General features: G+C 45.0%; 1 protein-coding gene across 3 annotated transcripts in view; it reads left to right on the plus strand.

Moving 5' to 3' along the window:
• The window catches only part of NTRK3 (neurotrophic receptor tyrosine kinase 3), a 408,224-nt gene that overhangs the window by 252,740 nt on the left and 134,825 nt on the right, over window positions 1-20,659 (plus strand). For all 3 annotated transcript variants that reach the window (XM_082198419.1, XM_082198420.1, XM_082198421.1), the window contains exon 12: window positions 8,981-9,169. In XM_082198419.1, the coding sequence (XP_082054545.1) occupies window positions 8,981-9,169 (189 nt within the window). The remainder of the gene's footprint in view (window positions 1-8,980; window positions 9,170-20,659) is intronic.

Below are 20,659 nucleotides of genomic sequence, written 5' to 3' on the forward strand. Positions count from 1 at the left end.
AGAAGAGACTAAGTGGTGGAGCACATGCTTTGCATGCAAACATCCCCCACCATCTCCAAGCAGGGCTGGGAAAGGATTTCTGCCTGACAGCAATGTAGCTAGCCGCTCAGGAGGAGGCAGTGACTGCAGGGGTCTGCCTGCCGCCTCCCCCTCAGCTGCAGGGTGGTGGTGGGGGAATGTAGTGGGTGGACGTGAGCCCCACGCTGCCCTTTCGGGTGGTGCAGTGCCTGCAGGTGCCTGAACCACCACGTCACACCCAGGAGAGACTCATGGCTCAGGCACGCTGCAAGCCCCCTGGTAAGTGCTACCCCCTGGGTGAGTGGTACCCCACCCCCAGCCCCCTGCCTCCCCTAGCTATGCTCCTGCTGCCCGAAACTCTGGAGAGCTGTTGTGAGTCTATGCAGGCAGTACTGATCTCCACGGACTGTAACTTAGGATAAGGCAACTCCCTGTCCTCTCGCCGCATGAAAACACAACAAACTGCCCCACGGAGGGAGATTTCTTTTTTTCAGTCAGCGGCTTACTTTACTTCCCTGCTGCATGGTGAGAAAGGAGCTCCCTTTGTTTCTGCACAGCATGGAAACTCAGTCACACTCCCTCTCACCCACTGCTGAACTGTAATTGCTAATCAGCCGAGCAGTGTGCAAGGGCAAGGGATGTATCACAGCCAAGGGAAGCTTATGCCTCCTTCCCACAGACTCCCTACTTCACATGCTTTTCAGCTGATTGGATATCACAGCTCAGCAGCAAGGAAAAGAAGGCCAAGGTGAGAGCAGTGAGGCTTGGGAAGAGACTGATGAGCTAGATAGGGAGAGACCTGCAGGCAGCAACGCCAGAGTCTCAAGCAGGTCTCTTTCACACCACTTGCTATCTGATCTTTTGAAACTTGAGATGCCACTGATTAAAGCTGGAACCCCCTGTTTGCTACTGTAGAGCTGCTGATCTGTCATAGACCTATTGACCTATGATATGATCCCTGGTATCCAGTGAAAATGATACCTGGCAGCTGCCATGGCTCCATACCAGGTGTCTTCAGGTGCAAAGTCCTCCTGTGACAGTGACCCCAAGGAGGAGATTGATAAATTTCTGGATCCTCCCATGTGAATCTGCTGCATCAAATCCTTTTACATCACTCTGCCAGTGGATTCTGTTGAATGGACCACAGTTTCACTGATGGCTCAAGAAAGCTTCCTCAAGCTGTCCCCACAGCTTAAAATGCCTCCTCCAATGAATAGCCAATGGCTGCAAATGAAAACAACCACATCCACAACACTGGCTCTTTAACTGGACTGTTGTAGCACTCACAGTTGGGGTTTCCATCTTGACTATCCAGCCCAGACTATAAAGCTCTACCAGTCGCTCCACAAATCTGCTGTGTGTTTTCTGCCTCAGCTACAGGGCCACCAGCTGTGGTCCTGAACAAGCACCTTAGTCCCTATCCAAGGTCCTGAATGTGCCTTGCCTTGCTTGTCAGTGTTTGCATAACCCTTACGAATCATCAAAGGCCCTTATACTCTGTCTTGATTGCCAAGGGCACTTCTGGTGGTTCCCCATTGGCCAGGCTGCTAGGGCTGATGGGAGTTGTATTTCAGCAACATCTGAAGGGCCAAAGGTTCCCCACTCCTGACCTATAGCAAGCTATCTTGTGCTTTGTTCATAGAGAGCCCGACATTTTGATGTTGGCTGAAACCGTTTCTAAGATTGCATGCCAAAATGAAGAGCAGAGAAACTTATGCACCCTGGGTATCTTTGTGTAGCAATGAAGTTCACAGACTCTTGCATTCAGCAACGATGCAATGGTCATATGTCAAACCAGGGTCTGAATTGGCTGTCTAAGCAGCTAAAGGATGCGTAGGGAATAAATCTGGTTAATCTGGATATTTTCAGTTGAACAAATAGAGATCTTTATTATTTAGCCAAAGGCCATCACCAAGTCACACAATGATACACTTTTTAAAATGGTTCATCACTCGAAAATTGATTAAAACAAACAAATAACTTAATCCATTGCAATGTCCAATATCTTTTACGATGGTCATAATAAACTACTGTATAAGGCTTACTAGAAAGGAGAAAAGAGGATCTTTTCATTTACACCTTAATTCAGCAACAGAGTTTGACAGTCTCCTACTTGCTGGCATTCTCCCCCAATCTTCATTATTGATTTGCCAATATGGCATTTGATTGGTACATATCTGCCTGCTGGTGCCTGCAAAGTCCCAGTTCCTTTTTCTTCTGAAATTAGGCTGGAAATAACCATTCTATTGTAGCCAACAAATAGGTGGCATTCTGTCCTTGGCTGTGATGAAGAGCCCTTCTCAATTTAGTGAGTTTGTACTACCGGTTGTCCATACTGACACCAGCACTCCTCCAGGGGAATCCCAATAGGATATTTTCCAGGGTGGACAGAGAGTGGTTACCTCCATCTTTAGCTCACTGCCTGTCAATCTTCTTATGCCATCTACAACAAAGATACCAAAGGGTGGTGAGAAAATAAGGGGGGGAAACAAAGATTAAAGGCACAAGAGACAATGCTAATTTCTACCTGCCTCTCCATTCGGACTGGAGACTTGTAAGGCAGGAGGCCAACATTAGATGGAGCCAGAGTCAATGACAAGTGAAGCCAACTAATTTTCATTTTGTCTCCAAAAGCAAAACACTACAAGTGGAACACTGAGACTAAGGAGAAGGAAGCTGACAGGCAGGGTCAACCTCTGGATAGGTTATAAGAAGGAAGACAGACAGGTTTGAGGCTGGTGGAGGAAAGACTGAGAAATGGTGAGGTGATACCCTCTTTGCCCTTATGAACCCTTCCCTTCTCACAGCAGAAAAGAGGGAGCAGAAGCCACCCTGTTATTGGAGAAGTGTCCTTTTGTACTTGGAAGGGAGGAGGAAAAAAGAGTTTTGGCCATCCTCCTCCAGTTGAGTCCTTCCAAGAAAGCCATTGGTGTCTCCAGTCGGGTCTCTGGCTTTCAGATAAGCAAGTGGAAGCTTGGCTTCTGGCCCAAGTCTGCCAATAAAAATTAAGAAATTGATTTCCCTTTGTTTGCCTGACAGGATGAAGGCTCTTTTTATGAGATAGTAAATGCAATCCATCTCTGAGCACAGCCAGATTTTTAATTGTATTTGTTGTGCTTTCACTTACTCTGTTTTATGAGTTGCAGTTTCTATCCTTGCTGCCTTAGAAAGCTCACCCTTGAGGAATGAGAGAGGGCTTGATTTCAAAACAGCAAAAGGTTGGGATTTAACAAGAGCTGATGGCTGAGTCAAAGGCTTTTTATTTTTGTCAATGAACTATTTGTCTTTTAACCAATGGATAGATTACTTAGTTGACAGCATGGAAATAATTTTGGACATTTGTGGAAATGCCATATGTATTATTTGTAGATGATGAGCTAAGCATTGCCATTTGATGAATGGAATTTACCACTCATTCTCTGAAGGGAAAGCCTTCTGTATCATTTAATTTCCCAATCTCTATTAGACAAACACACTGGAACTAAAGAAGCCTCCAAAAGATGGAGAAACGTGCCCTTAACTCAGAAAACTCCCTGTTAAAATTTGACCTTCTGGAGCAAAGAGACATATAAGAGCCAGGGAAGGCTGGTGGTTTGGAAACAGCCTTGGGGCAAATTATGAAATGATAGGAGAAGTGGTAGAAATGTTGTATACTGATTTGCTGGAAATATTGTATATGGATTTGTTCCCATTTTGAAGAAAAGCAGCACATACCATTCAATACATAGAAACAGATATGCACACACATTCATAGAAACAAGGGAAGTTGCCTTATACTGACTCATATCATTGGCTGATCACTGCAGCATTGCCTACACTGAGTGGCAGAAGCTCTCCAGGTTTCAAACAGGGGTCTCTCCCCAGATATTGTCAGGCTCAGGGAATTGGATCCCTCCCATGGTGGCAGCCCAGAATCAGAGAAACGATAAAAGTTCTTACCAAGCAATTTATTCAATAATTTACAGAGAACAATGAAAGAATACAGCCTTCCTAATAATGGTGTTGCTCCAAGTGAAGTCTCATCCCCTTACATCTCCCCTATTCGACATCACTCCTGCATTGGTTAATCTGAGCTTTCTGTCTCTGAGTTATCCATTCTAATACCCTCAATGCTTGCCTGGTCCTGGGGGGGGGCAGGAATTTGCTTTCCAAGGGCACTGAGTCTTTCAGCTGTCTCTCCCCTGGTGCTTCTCCTCCTTCCTGCTGTCCCCCCCCCCCAGTTTCTCCACTCTGCAGCCTCTGAACTATGCCCTTCTGCAAACCACTGTTCTAAATCTATACAGTCCTCCTGTTCTTAGGAAGGGGAGGGCGGCCCCTAACATTCCTCTTCAGTCCAGTCCCTGACAGATATTTATTTTGGCAATTTATATACCACTGGATTTATAGTCATCTGTACAGGTGTACAGAAATCTCAAGACAATAGAGCTTAAAAGAGTTAAAACTGAATTTCTATGGAGGTGCCAGGGATTGAACCTGGAACCTTCTGCATGCAATGTAGTTGTCCTACCACTGAGCTTTGGCTCCCCCCCCCCAAAAAAAAATTGCTTATAATTGCACTATACTGAAAGTAGGGGTGCTTTAGGATGAGCACAATCATACCACCTTGATGTTTAAGGTTGGAGGGTTAGGTTGGCACATAGGTGGCACAACACTCTCATTTGCTTTTGCCACAAGAGGCTGGGGATAGGGGAACAACTGATTCAGTTTCCATTTAATGGTGAATCCACCTAATTTCCAAAACAATCTGCAAACCAAAACTCAACCACCCTTTGAAATTCACACTTTGCCAGACTTTGCAAAGAAGGTCTACTGCCAGGTGATTTGTTAGGGGGGGAAATCCATATGCTACAGAAAAATGTGCATATAAATGCATATATTTGTGGTGGGGGGAGCGAAACAAAATGCACCGTAGCAGGGGAAATTGTGCAACAAAAAATGTGTATATTAGGCAAAACTGCTTAGACAAATGTGCATAGCAGGAGAAATGCTGGTGAATTTTCATGAGGTTTTTTTTTAAATAACAAACTGATGTGGAAATATGGGGAACTGAACTTATGATTGGGGGGGTGAGAGAAATCAAAACTGACCTATTCCCCCATCCCTACAAGAGGCTAACAGCTGTTCCTGTGGAAGGCTGTTCTTTCTGCTGCTAGGTTTTTGGTGTGTGTTGGATCTATATGTTTTTATTGACTTAATTTTGCTGTTTTGAAATGCAAGTTAGACAGGAGAAGGGTGGGGGAGCCATAGCTTAAATAAATACATAAATAGCCTGTAGTTCTACCCTGTGGGATGGAGAGGGAGAGGGAGAGGGAGAGAGAAAGGCATACAAATTCAGCCAGTGAATTAGAATCTCTGCTTGGCTTTCATTGATCCATGGCATTGATGCAGACACCCAGACCTGCCCCTGGCTGGATGAATGATGCTAAAAATCAGCCAGTGTGATGGAATGGTAAACAGGGTTACAGAGCACCAGTAGGAGCTCCTTAGAGATGAGTTAGCTAGGGGAGAGGGAAGCGAGTTGTAGGATTGCGTGAGGGCAGCTGATGCTAAAGGAGAGAATCGGGAAGATTGTCAGAGCACATGAGAAGTGCGGTGGCAGAGGGGGCTATTGGAGGGAGGCTTTCAGAAACATCTGCTCCCAAGAGGATTCCAACCGTGTGGATCACCTGGATTTGCAGGAGATAGGTGTCAAAAACTGAGACAGAGACTGACACTTCCTGTCAGGGCGCTTGTCAGCTCAGCTGAGTGCAAACTCTCTGGCAATGAGAAGTAGTCCAGCTTAAGCTGTTTCTGGTAGTCTTTCATTGTGTTTCTTTGTCAAGTTTCTGTGTGTGTTATCTCAGGGATGTGGAACCACAGGCCTGTGAACCAAATGTGGTCTTCCAGCCCCCTTTAAATGGCTTCCAGGACTCTGGTTCTGCTCTTCACCTTCTTTCGGTGTTTTCTTTGCCCACAGCTAGAATGTGTCTCCGAACTGTGAAAATATCTCTTGTTTGCCTGGGTTTGGGCTGCAGAGGTCTCTCTCTCTCTCTCTCTCTCTCTCTCTCTCTCTCTCTCTCTCTCTGTGTGTGTGTGTGTGTGTGTAGATGAAACCTTTGGCTTTTGTGTTACTGGAATTTAGCCTACTGTGCATAAGGTGGCATCAGTCAGCAGAGCATGGGACTCTTAATCTCGGGCTCATGAGTTTGAGTCCCACATTGGGCAAACAATTCCTGCATTTCAAGGGGTTGGACTAGATGACCCTTGTTTCCCCTTCCAACACTACAATTCCATTCTCTATGTGCAAATATAAGAGACAAGGCTACCCACTTTTGACCCAGTCCCATTGACCACTAGATGTTTCTCCCTCCTCGGACACTGCCTATAAAAGAATGTGGGCCTTGGTATACTAAAGGTTGTCTACCCTAGATTTATCTAGTTCTGTTGTGGGGAACCTTTGGCTCTCCAGATGTTGCTGAATTACAACTACCATCACCCCTGAGTTGCAACTCCCTTCAGCCACAGTCAGTCAGTCATGGGTTAGGGATGATTGAAGTGGCAGTCCAGCAACATCTGTGGTTGTGGATCCCTCCCATGGACTGGGTTATTCCATTGGGAATGTGGGTTTGGAACATACAGGCTCCATATGTCCCAGCTTTTGAGTGTCCTTATCTGCTGGACTGTGGCTGTGATCAGGCCTGGTATGGGTCATCCTCTGGTGCCACAGGACTCATAGATAGGGGTGGCCTCTCTGAGTTGGAATTGAGGTTCTGACTGCTACCCATGGAGGGGACCCTGACAAGTGCCTCCAGCACCACTAAACTAATACATCTGGTCATCACCTCCATGTCCAAATCAGAGCATCAGAGCCCAGACTATTGCTCTGGGCAGAAGTCCTAAAAAACCTCCCACCCACCCATCCCTGAGTCTTCCTTCACGTTTATCCGTCTGTGAACCTTTACCCACCTGCCTGATTACCTTGTAACTACAGTGGCAGAAGGAAGGGGAGTCTCTCTCTAAGTCCTCTAATTCCTGGCACCACTAAGGCAAGCACTAGTGGGATGGGGTCTGTGTGACAGGTCACCAGCCTTGACTTTTGGATCAGCAGGAGCAAACAAGGTACATTGGGAGGAGTGGGTTGGAGATTTGCAGGTCAGGAGATTGGAGGCAAACATGTCATTCATGTTGGTGTAAAGGAAGAATTGAGTTCTTCTCTGGCTCAGATTGAAATCTGGGGCACAGAAGAACTGAAGGAGAAGATAATGTGCTCCTTGTCTTGGAGGCCGCCTTTAAGAGTCCCATGAAAATGTCAATACAGACTCCCCCTTCATCACAACTCATTGCCTGCTGGCATGATCAGCGTTTTGCAAGTCTATAATGAAAGCTTGCTTAGTTTGGAAACAGCTTGTTTCCTCCTTACTTGTGGAGAAAACAGGAGCATCATAAGGATTATCAGTGCAATCTTGCGGCAGGGATCAGTTTCCTCGGCATGCTGTCTGCCATTAACGTCTTTGGTGCTGACTGCAGCTTAGGCCAAGAAGCAGTGACAGAACATAACAACACAAACCTGTCAAACTGAGTTTACAATGAGTGTGTGTGTGTGTGTGTGTGTGTGTGTGGAGTAAAGACTTCTTCCTAGCAAGTAAAACACCTGTCAGGGCTGCCAGGAGTCCTGCTAATTACACAGCAACTTTATTATGTCCCACTTGGAAGAACAAACAATACTTGAAGTCTTGAAAAATGAACAGGCTTCCCCCTCCTTTTTTTTAATAATAAAAAAAACAGATTAATGCATTCAGAGCGTGCATTCTCTGGATGCTCTCTGAAGCACCAAGAGACTCGAATGACTTGAAGAATCTCCTCTTTGTTACTCGTGTTCCATAATAAAGTAATTGTGCAATTAGAAATAGATTAGCGACAGGAGAGAGATCTCCCCCCTCCTTCGCTGGCTCAGGTAAAAGACAGGCTTTTTGAATGCATTTGAAGTGTGCTTGCAGCAGCTTTTCCTCATCTTGCATTGACCTTCTGTTAGCCCCTGGCAGCTTCGACAAAACAGAAGAGAAACTTCTCCAAGCGCAGATTTTTCTTCCCTCTGTTGTATGAATAAATTTGCTGCTCTTTGATTAGGACGCTGAGGAGTGTGTCGGTTTTTCTTCTACTACTTCTGAGCTCAGTGATAGATTCCTGTGTTTTCTCCTTACACCATTGGTTGCCAGTGTGTCACCCGCATGCGCCAGTGTTCCTTCCTGTACCCACAAAAGCTCTCAGTAATTTTTTTTAATTGCATTTCGTATCCCACCTTTTTATCCAAGCAACTAAAAGTGTCATACATAGTCCCCCCCCCACCTTCTCACTGAATACCATAATAGTCCTGTGAGATAGGCTAGGCTAAGAGGCAGTGGCTGCTCCAAGGTCACCCAGTGAGCTTCATGGCTGAGTGGGAATTTTGAAGTCTGGTCTCCCAGGTCCTAGTCCGACACTCCAATATCTCCTCAAAAGACCACAAGGCCTGTGAGGCACTATGTTCTTCCTGCTCCGTACCAGTTTGTACTGGCTCAGCCTCCTGCAGTGGACAGTCCCCTTTCAACATGACCACATGTCTTGGGATGCAAACATTTGACACCCACTCATGTTGGAGAGGTACAAAGAGCTTCTCTTTGTGAGCAGGTGTAGTGATGATGGCTGATGTAGATGCCTTTCCCCCCACTGATGGCATAGTGGATGCTAGGGGAAGAGCATGCCCACTCCACTTTTAGGAAACTTATATAATCTCTTAAAGGCATTGAGAAACTGAACCAAATCCAGTAGGTCACAGGTTGAAAATGCAAGCAAACAGATAGTTCTGAGGCATGCAGAAAACTCATAAAACAGGATGCAGTCCCCTGTAATGACTGGTTCCGAAATGAACCACCCTGAAAGGATATCAGAGAAATTGGGAACATACTCTTCTGTTTTCTTCATGGCTTACTGTGTTTGTTTCTAGGTCCTGTGGCTGTGATCAGTGGGGAAGAAGATTCTGCCAGCCCCCTTCATCACATCAATCATGGCATCACCACACCTTCGTCGTTGGACGCTGGCCCGGACACAGTGGTGATTGGCATGACCCGTATCCCTGTCATCGAGAACCCACAATACTTCCGTCAAGGTCACAATTGCCACAAGCCAGACACATGTAAGTGTGTTTTCAATGTTTGCCTATGTATGATGAGGTGAAGACAGGGTGAGCAAGCCAGGGGAAAGTGAATTGAGGAGTATGAAATGAAGATGCATCAGGGGCAGAGAGGGTGGAGAGCGGGTCTTGTATGGTCCAGAAACCAGAAGTGAATCTTGTGCCCCCAAAATCACAACATACACCATCCACTAATCACTTCCTCTAGACATGACACCAAATTTTGAGAATCTCATCTGCCTTTGAGCATTATATAGAACACTTCCATGAAAAGAGGAAGGTAAATAAAGGATATGGTGCAATGAGAAGCTTCCACCTTTCACTTTCTATAGGCTTCTCCATGGTTGTGGCACCAGGACTGTCCTATTAAACAGCAGACACCGCCTAGAGAGGGGGAAGAGACCATTAGTCAATACATTTCCTGTGCTATGATTGTGCATAGAGATACAAAGGCAAGAAGTGAACCACTGGCAATAGCAAAATCGGTAATGAACGCTTATATATACCTGGACATAGGATGAGGCTTCATATTGTGCTGACAGTGCAGAGAGTCCAAAATAGCTTGAAAGAACTAGTTTCTGAAACACTATTCACAGTTGGCACAGACTCTAATCTTAAAGACTGCTGAAACAAAGAACTGGAGCAGAGTGCCTGTGATCTGCAAGTATTTGAGCAACTTGCAGGTTTCCAGTAGGGCGATGCCCATGTTTCACTATTCTGCCTAACACAGAGCTTTTTGAAAGATTGCTCCAGATGTGGCTGAACTACAACTCCTATCATCACTGATCATTGACTGTGCTGCATAACAGAACAGGAGTCCCCCACCACTTGTAGGGCCAAACGTGATCTACAGCAACCTATTTTATGTTGGCATTACTGTATGGGGCCAAGTAACATTATCCAGTTTGCAAAGCCCTTTTGTTATTAAACCAGCTGACATGTTCATAGGGACATTACCGAAACATTCTTTGCCAATGGTTTGCTTCTTGCCCCGTGACTCTTGTGGGATAGCTCCTTTTTTTAATCCCAGTGAACACTGAACTCCTTCCGTTAAAATCAAGAACATCACTGGGAAATAACTCATCCTTTCCAGTTTGTCGGGGGCCCTTGTAAGAGCATCTAAGGTTGGTTGAGACATATCCTCAGCTCTGTAGATTTTCCAGAATGGCTCCAAACCAAACCATATGAAAGGTCCCACCACTTCTTCCCCACCCGTGTCATACGCTTCCCATCCATGCGCTTTGGCATCGTCTATGTTTCCTGCATCTAGTCAGGACTGTGGAAGAAAACATATCTCACCCTGTTCATGGAGGTGGGGAGTCTCAGAGGTTCAGTGGGAAAGCTCCTTGCCAATGGCTTTTCAGCTGCGCCTTCACTGTTCTATAGCTTCAAAGAGTGTGGCTTGGAAAATGCATGCTTAGGATTCAACTAGGCCGGAAGATTTAAAACTTATTAATAGACTATGCATCACAACTCTGTACATGTCTGTTCAGAAGCACGACCAGTTGAATTTAATGGGATTTACTCCCAGGTAAGTTTTTATAGGGTTGCATCCTTAGTTGGTTTAACCAGCAGATCTAATTATCATTAGGACTGTTCCAAATATTTATCATATTAGGTGTTTAAAGGTAAAAAATAGTAATTGCATAATGGGGACACACACACACACACACAAAGACCTTAGTTTCATCTTTGTGTAATCCTCGTTCATGCCATTGTTACCCCTCAGTGCAACTGCATTAGTATCATCTCAACACCACCACTGACACACACCCTTCACCCTTCTTCCTCTTTCTGAACTAATGGCATAGGCCATTCCAGCCAATTAGAGATCCTGTTGTGAATGGCAGAAAACTTCACTTTGCTTTGATCAGTCAGATCTGGCTGCATGACGACATCACTGATGGCAAGTGAGGGCAATTTAAACAGAAAAGCCAACGCTTTCGCAGAGAGTGTCAGAAAATCACTAATAGGCAGAAACATGCTTCAGTGCTGCTTAAAATGTTGGGGGGGGGGGGAAATGGGGTGCAGTTTCAGTTTTGCCCTGATTATAATTGGGGGATCAATTTTCATCAGAGGGGCTGGAAGTTAAGGCCTGAGGCTATTCTGGTTTAGGTTTGCTTCTGTAATAAGGAATGAAAAAGAAAGTCTGAATGACAGCCTTTCCTTCTAAAACAACATGTGGTAACTTTTGTGTAAATTCTGTCACCCTTCAGCATCTCAGAAAGGCACATGAATTGAGATTTTTTTCTTGTAATAATCAACTAAAAATGCTTTAATCAGCTTGACAGCCCTACCTTTGAGATCCCATGTATTACTAGGCAATGTTGATGCCTTACTCTACACACCTGTGTGTGTCCATCAGCCAGCCCAGAATAGTTTATTGTCTCCTTTTGTAACTAAGGACGAGTTTGCACGTTCAACAAAATCAAATGTTAAAGCCATCCCTGGACTTCAGACTACAGGCTTGGGTTTATGTATTCAGATGCCTTTACTGACCTTAGCTTGAGTAACACCAAGGACAATGAAGAGGAGAATTTGAAGGCATTTACATTCTAGGTACCAGGGAATGTGAACTACATATATATGCCTCCCACTCGCATTGTTATAGTTGGCAGCACTGCCAGGGCAAGCCAGAGTGGGAAGGAGCAGGGATGGGGCAGGTCATTCTTCTTAATTTTGGATTATGGTCTGAGTTGGAGAAGAAGTTTGTGGTGGCTCAGGAGATTGGTTCAGCATCTGACCTTGAATTCTGAGAAAAGCAAATTAATATCTCAAACCATCGCTACCACCAGTTCAAATCTGAGTGGCATCATTACACATCACAACTATTCACATGCAAATGTGCCAGAGTATGACCCTCTCCATCCTTTCCCAAGGTGCCCCTGTTAAGTTTACCAAAGAGCTCCTTTCTAGAGAGCATCATTACAGTTTCACTGAGCATGTTCCTCCTTCTGGGAGGGAAAACAATGCAAGTACATATAGCTGGATGTGTGAACATATTTCAAACATGGCATTCCCTATCCCCCATCCCAAACAACGCACATTAGTTGGAATCAACAATATTTGCCTTGGAGGTTTCTATCCTAAATATGCGGGGAGGGGGAGTCTCTGGAACATGCATTCTATCATCCTTCTCAGGCCCAATTTATACTCTAAAGGTAAAGGTAAAGGTACCCCTGCCCGTACGGGCCAGTCTTGACAGACTCTGGGGTTTGTGCGCCCATCTCACATCTATTGGCCGGGGGCCAGCGCTGTCCGAAGACACTTCCGGGTCACGTGGCCAGCGTGACAAGCTGCATCTGGCGAGCCAGCGCAGCACACGGAACGCCGTTTACCTTCCCGCTGGTAAGCGGTACCTATTTATCTACTTGCACCCGGGGGTGCTTTCGAACTGCTAGGTTGGCAGGCGCTGGGACCGAGCAGCGGGAGCGCACCCCGCCGCGGGGATTCGAACCGCCGACCTTTCGATCGGCAAGTCCTAGGCGCTGAGGCTTTAACCCACAGCGCCACCCGCGTCCCAATTTATACTCTACTTTGATGTAAATAGGCAGGGAATTCCAAAGTACAGGTGCTGCCACACTAAAAGATCTATTTCTTACAAATGCAGAACAGGTGTTTTGTGGTACCTGTAACTGTGCCACAAAACACCTGTTCTGCATTTGTAAGAAATAGATGGGGATTTCTGCGTGCAAAGCAGTTCTTCTACTGCTGGGCTATGTTTACTGGTCCTGATCTGAAATCAAGCCCTAGGGATAGACATCTCCCAATATTGGAGACATGAACCACTTTTTAGGATGAGTCTTGTCCGTCCTTGTTGCAGATTTCCCCCTCCGCCCTAAGGGTGAACCAAACAGCAACACCAGCATAAATTAAGCTCTGGTTTAATTAACTAACAGCTATTGTGAGCATCATTCGTTCAGCCCATGATGGAATTTCCCCCTTGGGGTGGTCCTGTGCTTAATAGGCACTATAGCTGGAAGGAAGAGTCAAGGCCCGTAATCTGCAGCGAGTGCATCAAATGGTGGCAAGACATCACTCACCAGAGCAATGGGCTGTGTCCTCTTAATTCCACTTGGCTTTGACTTTGATTGTAATGTATTTGTATGGGGTCTGTTTCTACCAAGAAAGGGGGCTGGTTCACACCAGGAAATGGAGGAGACGGTAGCTCAAGCAGCTCCCCCCCCTTTCTAGGTCAAAATCTTTCTCGCTCCCTTTTGCATTCCTAGAATGCACTTTAAAGAGTGCTCTCTGAACCGCAATAGTTGGTATTTTCTTTCGCTGTCATCGGTGGCATTTATAAAACATGCCAGCTGCCTTGCTTATGTGAATGACATTGGTTGGCTCAGTGGATTATTGTTTGCCATGAATTGGAAAGGTCCCTATAGGCCAGTCTGAGGTTTCTCGGTTGCCGGGAATCCTACAAAGAGCCAGGTGCATTGAACTGGAATAAGGCTAAGACGGTGGTGGAAGTAAACAAGCAAGCAGAGAGCTGCAGAATACAAAGTTGGAGCTACAGTCTTGAAGGCATATGATACAGTAGAAGCTAAGCCAATCTTGGTCTGGTCAGGACCTCCTGGCGAAACCTGTGTGTGTGTCAGGGACCGTGCTGAGGAGGACTGCACTGAGGAGGAATGGTGGGAGACCCCCCTCCCCCTGACCCTGAATCTTCCCAGGAGAAGGAAGGCAGAAAAAATTTAGAACAGTGGTTTGCAGAGGGGCATAGTTCAGAAGGCAGTAGCTGGGAAATACTGGATAGGGAACAACTAGCAGAAGAAACGCTGGAAGAGAGAATGTTAACTGATTCACAGTCTCTGAACAGCATCCCCACCCACCCATCCCCAAGGGCACGGAGAGCTCAGAGAGTGTTAGAACAGAAAGCACAGCGGGTGCAAACTCAGATTACAAGACATAGGAGTGATGTAGATTAATAGGGACGGAGGAGGAGTGAGCCTTAATTGGGAGCACTGCCATTCTAGGGAGACGCTTTCTTTTCTCTCTCACTGTGTTTATTAAAGAAACTAACTGGTAAGACTTCCCTTTCATTTGCTCTGCTTATTTACTGCCATGGGTGAGGAAGCCAATTCCCTGAAGCCTGACAGTTTGCCAACTTGAGGTCCATGATGTAACATAGATGTAATAAAGCAAATAATCTGGGCAAGGCTGTGTAAGTTTAGCAATCTTATCATAAGGACTAGTAACTTGAGATCTGTTTATGAAAAAGCTCCGGAAAGTGACTCCTGTGGCTCAGTTCCAAATTGCACCCCCCCCAACGCATTGATAAACCAGTGCGACAGTTGATTGCTTCTTCAAATAGTTTGGCATTCGCGACCTAAGATTTATGCCAGAGAGATATCTCTAACAATAAGTGGTGTGGTAATGATTTGTCCCTCCTTTAGATTTTATCTTCTTCTCTATCCCACCGTAATTGTGATCTGGCATGTTCATAATGGAGTGTTTCATATCATACCATAAACCTTCATTTGATGCCAGAAATGCTTTGTCAGTACTGTCAGCACCATGAATACGATTTCTCCACCCATTTTCCAAAGACATCCTCCTGTATCCACAACACCCTACCTGGAAAAAGAGAGTGGGTGAGTCTGAGATTTGCAGCAGAATTCTAATCATGCTTATTTGGAAATAAATCCCATGCATATCAGTGGAACTTGGTACCAACTAATATCCTTAGAAATGCCGCCAAAGGACTGATCAATGAAAGCTGTTAAAAGAAGTATTTTGGGTGACATAATTTTGTGCATGCAGACCAGAGACCAAATCAACAGCCTTCTGTACATGCTGGTATTGGATGGATCTTTCTATTTCTGGTCAGTTTCAGTTTCACATGGGTTCATCCATAAGCTTATCCTATCCCTTTTTATTTTTATTTTTTTGAGCTGAAAACTGTTATAACAAAATCCATAGACATGTAAAAGGAATGTAAGACGAACTCAACTGAGTCAGACCAAAGGCACCCCATTCTCACAATTGTCTGTGGGAAGCCCATAAGCTGGCTTTATGCAAATATATGTAGGTTTAATCAATTAGTTGATTAATTGGCTAAGAATTCTGCAATTGGGTGACAGTCCTTATCACAATACTGAAAATAACAAATGGTAGAAAAGGACAGCGTTTGGTTTTTGTTCAAGTCAATGGAAGCTAAGTCATGTCAGCCTTCAGAGCTGTCTGCCAGATGGTTTGGACCAGGCATAGGCAAACTCAGCCCTCCAGATATTTTGGGACTACAATTTCCACCATCCCTGACCACTGGTCTTGTTAGCTAGGAATGATGGGACTTGTAGTTCCAAAACTTCTGGAGGGCTGAGTTTGCCTATGCCTGGTTTGGACTGTAATGCCAATCAGTATGGCCATACCAGCAGGGGCTGATGGGAGTTATAGTCCAAAACAACTGGAAGGCATTGGGTGGGTGAAATCGGAACAAAGTAGAGGGGAGCCCATTGTTTTCAGAACTTTCTTCTAATTTTCCACCTCCTTCCCTTGGCACTGCAGCCTTGGCTAGTCTACACAGCCAGTCCTTCTTTGATGAAGTCCATGCCGACACAGGTTACTGATTTGAAATGGTGGGGCGGAGAGAGAGAGAGAGAGAGAACTGTATATGCTTAATGCACTATTAATAGTACATTGGCATGTTATAGATTTCTGTCACTTTCTATACTAATAGACATTGCTTATCACTTTGCAGGGAAAGGGGAGGGGGAAATGACGGATGTTTATTCTAAGCTACTTGGTTCGGTCTAATAGAATGGCTGATGAAATGCAGAAAATCATAGTATCATCAAATCGGCTTCCTGCTACCTCTGAAGCTGGGATGCCTTGTTATGGACTACAAGACCTGGCTGTTATTTCTTGTTAATGAAAAAAAAGTCAAATAGTGTTTTAGGGCATCAGCAATGTGCCTTTGTCCTGTGGCTTGGTGATCCAGTTCAGAACTTTTTGCCAAAGGCTGAATCTCATTACTGTGCTAGGATCCTGTGAAGGGGGTTGTGTGGGGGGCGGCAGCGCATGCCCACTCAGAAAGGATCCAAACTGGGTTATAATATCTAAGTGGAGTTTCCAGGAGTTACAGTCTAAAAAACCCAAGGGATTCCTGACTTTTCAGTGGGCTACTCGAGAGCAATTCATGAGACTTTTTATTGCATGACAGTTGAACAACTTATATCGGGGATGGCAGCTTGTGTCAAACTATATCATCACCATCGTTTGAGCTATTTATATATTGCTTAATCATCATAATTTCTAAGTGGGGTACATATTTTATTTTATTGTTTAATCATACAGTGGCTAAAATCAATTAAAACTGATCATAAATGCTGAGAACTTCCTCAAAATGCTTGCTGGAATATAAAAGTATTTGCCAAACCCCTGAGCTGAACTTCAACAGGGAGTGAGCCTGCCTAATCTCAGCTGGGAGGCCGTTCCATAGAATCTGGCTCAAGCCAAAGGGGACCACTAACAGAAGACTACCCCTCAGATCATGCAGGGATATAAGGAATCAGGCAGCCCTTAAGATATCCTGGACCCGAGTTATTAAGGACCTTGCAAGTTAGTACAAGAACTTTTAACCTGGCCAAGTAGCAGATGGGCAGCCAAGTGTAAGCTTTTAAGCACCAGTGTTATGTGCCAGCTATAAGTACCAAGAAACTGACTGTGCAGAATCATTTATGCAATCTTCTAGGAACACAGGGAGCTGGTGTATAGCAAGCCAGACCTTTCATCCATCTAGCTTAGTATTATCTACACTAACCAACAGCAGCTCTCCGCTGTTTCAGCTGGGAGGTTTGGTGATTGAACCGTGGCCCCCTGGCATGTGACGTGTATGCTCTAGCATGCAGGCATGGTCCTGCTATTGTGTTAATACCACTGCCCTTCTTCAAAGGGATCTCAGGGCAGCACATCTCCTTTCCTCCGATGTTGTAACCTCCCATAACTTCCTGTGAGGTAGGTTAGGTTGAGAGATGGTTTCTGACCTTTGGCTCTTCAGTGACCTTCATAACTTAGAGGTGATTTGAGTTGAACCCAGGTCTTTCTTATTCTAGTCCTAACCACTATGCCATGTTGCCACACCTGCAGGAGCATACTTCAAGCAGATTTTCTCAAGCCTTCTGCATCCCATCTGTCCCAGCCAGCTTGGCCAGTGGTCATAAACAATGAGTGCTGAAGTCCAAAACGCTGGGAATGACACCAGGTTGGGGAAGTCTAATCTGAATATTCATGCCTGTTCTCCATCTTAAGAGCCTTATCTGAATTTCCTTACTTTCTTTAGTGATCCTTCTTAAGATTATGCAAGGAGACTCAGAAAAAGAAGAAAATGAGTAAAGAGGAGAAAGAAGCCACTCATTTTCTAGACAAGGTGATTAGCAAGTTCACTAGCGCTCCACTGAGGCACTATTTAGGGGAACTCAAGTCTCTACTTAAGATTGTAATAGACTCCCGTTCTCTTACAATCAGTTTATAGGTAATTGAAAAGTCCCCCCTCCTCTTTTCAATGATGTGATGTTGTCTGATTATAGTAGAAACACCTGGCAAGCTTGCTGTTTTATTAATCCCATATGGCAAAACATGCATGGAATTCTGAGGTTTAGAGAGCTTTGCAAAGAAAATATTGTTCGTTACAGGCATTTTCATTTATTCATGGCACATGAGGTTGGATGCCATCCTGTTCTGGGCAAGTGGCAAGCTCCATTGCAGACAAGAGGTTAGGGTGCACCACCCACCCCACATGCCATGACTGATTTTTTTTTTGGGGGGGGGGTTCCTACAAATACTCTGTTAGGGATGTACACCTGCAACAAGATTCAACTTGCAATAGAGTACCTTAGAGAAGCAGTCCGATCTGTTTCAGAGTCACCATGTCTTTCCAAATTGACTTGTTATTTGGGAATGAATGAGAGCCAGTGTGGTGTAGTGGTTAAGAGTGGTAGTCTCGTAATCTGAGGAATCAGGTTCGCGTCTCCGCTCCTCCACATGCAGCTGCTGGGTGACCTTGGGCCAGTCACACTTCTCTGAAGTCTCTCAGCCCCACTCACCTCACAGAGTGTTTGTTGTGGGGGAGGAAGGGAAAGGAGAATGTTAGCCGCTTTGAGACTCCTTAAAGGGAGTTAAAGGCGGGATATCAAATCCAAACTCTTCTTCTTTTTCTAGATCTTTTTTAAAAAAAGGAAAAAGGAAAAGAAGAGCTCCCCGTTTTCTCCCATTCACTATAATGGAGGAATATAAAAATAGCTAAAACTTGTTTTACCTTTTCACAGAAGCTGATGAAATTTGCAGGCATAGCAACCTCTCCAGTGTGGGTTAAGCCTGCCAAACTGTAGGCAGATACAGCCAGGGATTTTCACGCAGGATGCCTTGATATTTTGTTTTTACTTAAAAAAACAACAACTCCAAAAAGTCTGTAACTTTTTCATTTCCTGCCAGAATTCAGTACACTTTTCAGGCACAGTAATCCCTCACGAGAGAATGAAGCCTGCCAAATTTCAGAACAATGGCTGCAGCATTTCTTCTGCAAGGGCAGACGTTATTGTTTTGGGGTGAATACAACAGGAATCAGGGTGGGGGCAGAGGGGGGGTTGGGATGGAAAAATGAGCACTGGGAAGGTAATGTATAGTATAGAAAACACTATGGGAAATACTAGAATGGGAAAATGTTAGTCCCAGCAAATACCCTGTTATCCGAAGGGTCAGTTGTGGTGGGGATGACCTTCTGAGCAACAGACACCCTGTGGATTTTGAAAGAGATGGCCTCTTTGCTCTGGGAGAGAAAGCTTTCTCCATTGACCTGCATATAGGAAGGCATAGATCCACATGAAAAACAAAGATTTTATCCTCAGTCTAAATCCCTGAGATTGAAGTACCCCAAGAAAAGAATTCACTGTTATTCTTAATTCATTCATGCCCGAGATACCAGAAGCCAAAACTTGTCCTCTCTTTGCTCCTAGACTTGACCAACAAAATGAAAGACGTCACTTCACTTTCTGCCTTATTGAGATCTGGGCATTTCCCAAGTCAGCTTGGTTGTTGTTGTTTTGGGGGAAGGGTGGTTGCGATTTTTGGGGACACCTGAGGCTTCAAAGCAACTCTAAAGTTAGGGAGTCCCTAAACAGACCTGAGTGCAACACCACTCTCTTTGCTTATGTTGCCCAGCAACTGGTTTTCAGAGGTAACCTGCCTCTGACAGTGGAGAGAGAACATAGTCATCATGGCAGCCTTATCCGCCATGAGAGTTTATCATTCAGAATCCGCCACTGCATCCCTAGGGAAGCAGTGGGTCGTGGACTCTTATTACAAGCGCTGGTGGCCCACTGTACATGCCTTGAGGCCAGGTCTTTTGTGGCGACATCCTCCACTTCAGCAAGAGAGCCAGGCTCTCCACGTGGGCGTAGCAGACGTCCTTCCAACAAGCATTTTAACGACCTCATTTATTACATACTGCCCTTGCATAATTGCATATTGCAAGTTAGTAATTACACATATTCACACTAATCGAGTAATTAAATATAATTATATAAGAACTGTAAATACATGGCAATCCACACACACACTTTTCGGGGAGGAAACCCTTCTGCATAATGTAGGATTTTATTTCATATAGATAAATTGATAGTTTATCCACATGGTATGTCAACTTTCTGTTAAAATACTGGCTGGATTGGGATATTAGGAAGCTGCTGTATACTGAGTCAGACCATTGGTCTATCTATTTCAATTTTGTCTACTCTGATGGGCAGAAGCTCTTCAGGGTTCTCTCCCAGACCTGCCAGAAAATGCGAGGTATTGAAACTAGGATGTTCTGCATGCATAGCAAATGCTCTACCACTGAGCTTGTCATTGAGAGGGTTTTTCCCAAGTGCTGAGGTCCAAAGAAATATAAGTGCCTTGGACATGAAGCAGGCAGATAGCCTGTAGGCTGAGGTTCGGCAGACTGAAGACCAGTAGTTTGGTGGTACAGAAGACAGACTAGGTTGCCTCCTTGTCAGACCTTCAGGAAGCTTGCAGACAGACCATATTGGGGGTCTGATTCTGGGGCGTAAGCAGGCTGAGGTCCAGAGTCAAATGACATTGCCAAGGAGAGCCTGTTAGGGTTAAGTTTCAGATCAGGCAAAGAAGAACCAAGGAATGGAGCCAGGAGATATGGCAGACAAATTCTGGATCAGCAGGCCTAGAAAAAAAGGAAATTTTATTTTTCAACATAATGCTCACAATTATGTAAACCTACCCATGCCTCCTCAGCTTATCTGCTGCAGCTGAATTGATGAACCTTGTAAGAGTGGCATTGCAGCATGGGATGAATAAGGTGATTAAGTCCTTCAGCTTGCAAGCTGCGTTCATGGTTCAGGGAGTAAGATGCCTGACTCCTGCTGCCTAGATTCATAATTTGAGTCACCTGATGCCTCACACTCCTTCAGCAACAGGTCATCCTAAGTGAAGGAAGACAACTCATGGCAGAGTTTTCAAGACAGTGGCATCAGATTGGTT

Source organism: Podarcis vaucheri (assembly GCF_965113315.1).
Source record: "Podarcis vaucheri genome assembly, chromosome: 14".
In the NCBI taxonomy this organism is placed as follows: domain Eukaryota; kingdom Metazoa; phylum Chordata; class Lepidosauria; order Squamata; family Lacertidae; genus Podarcis; species Podarcis vaucheri.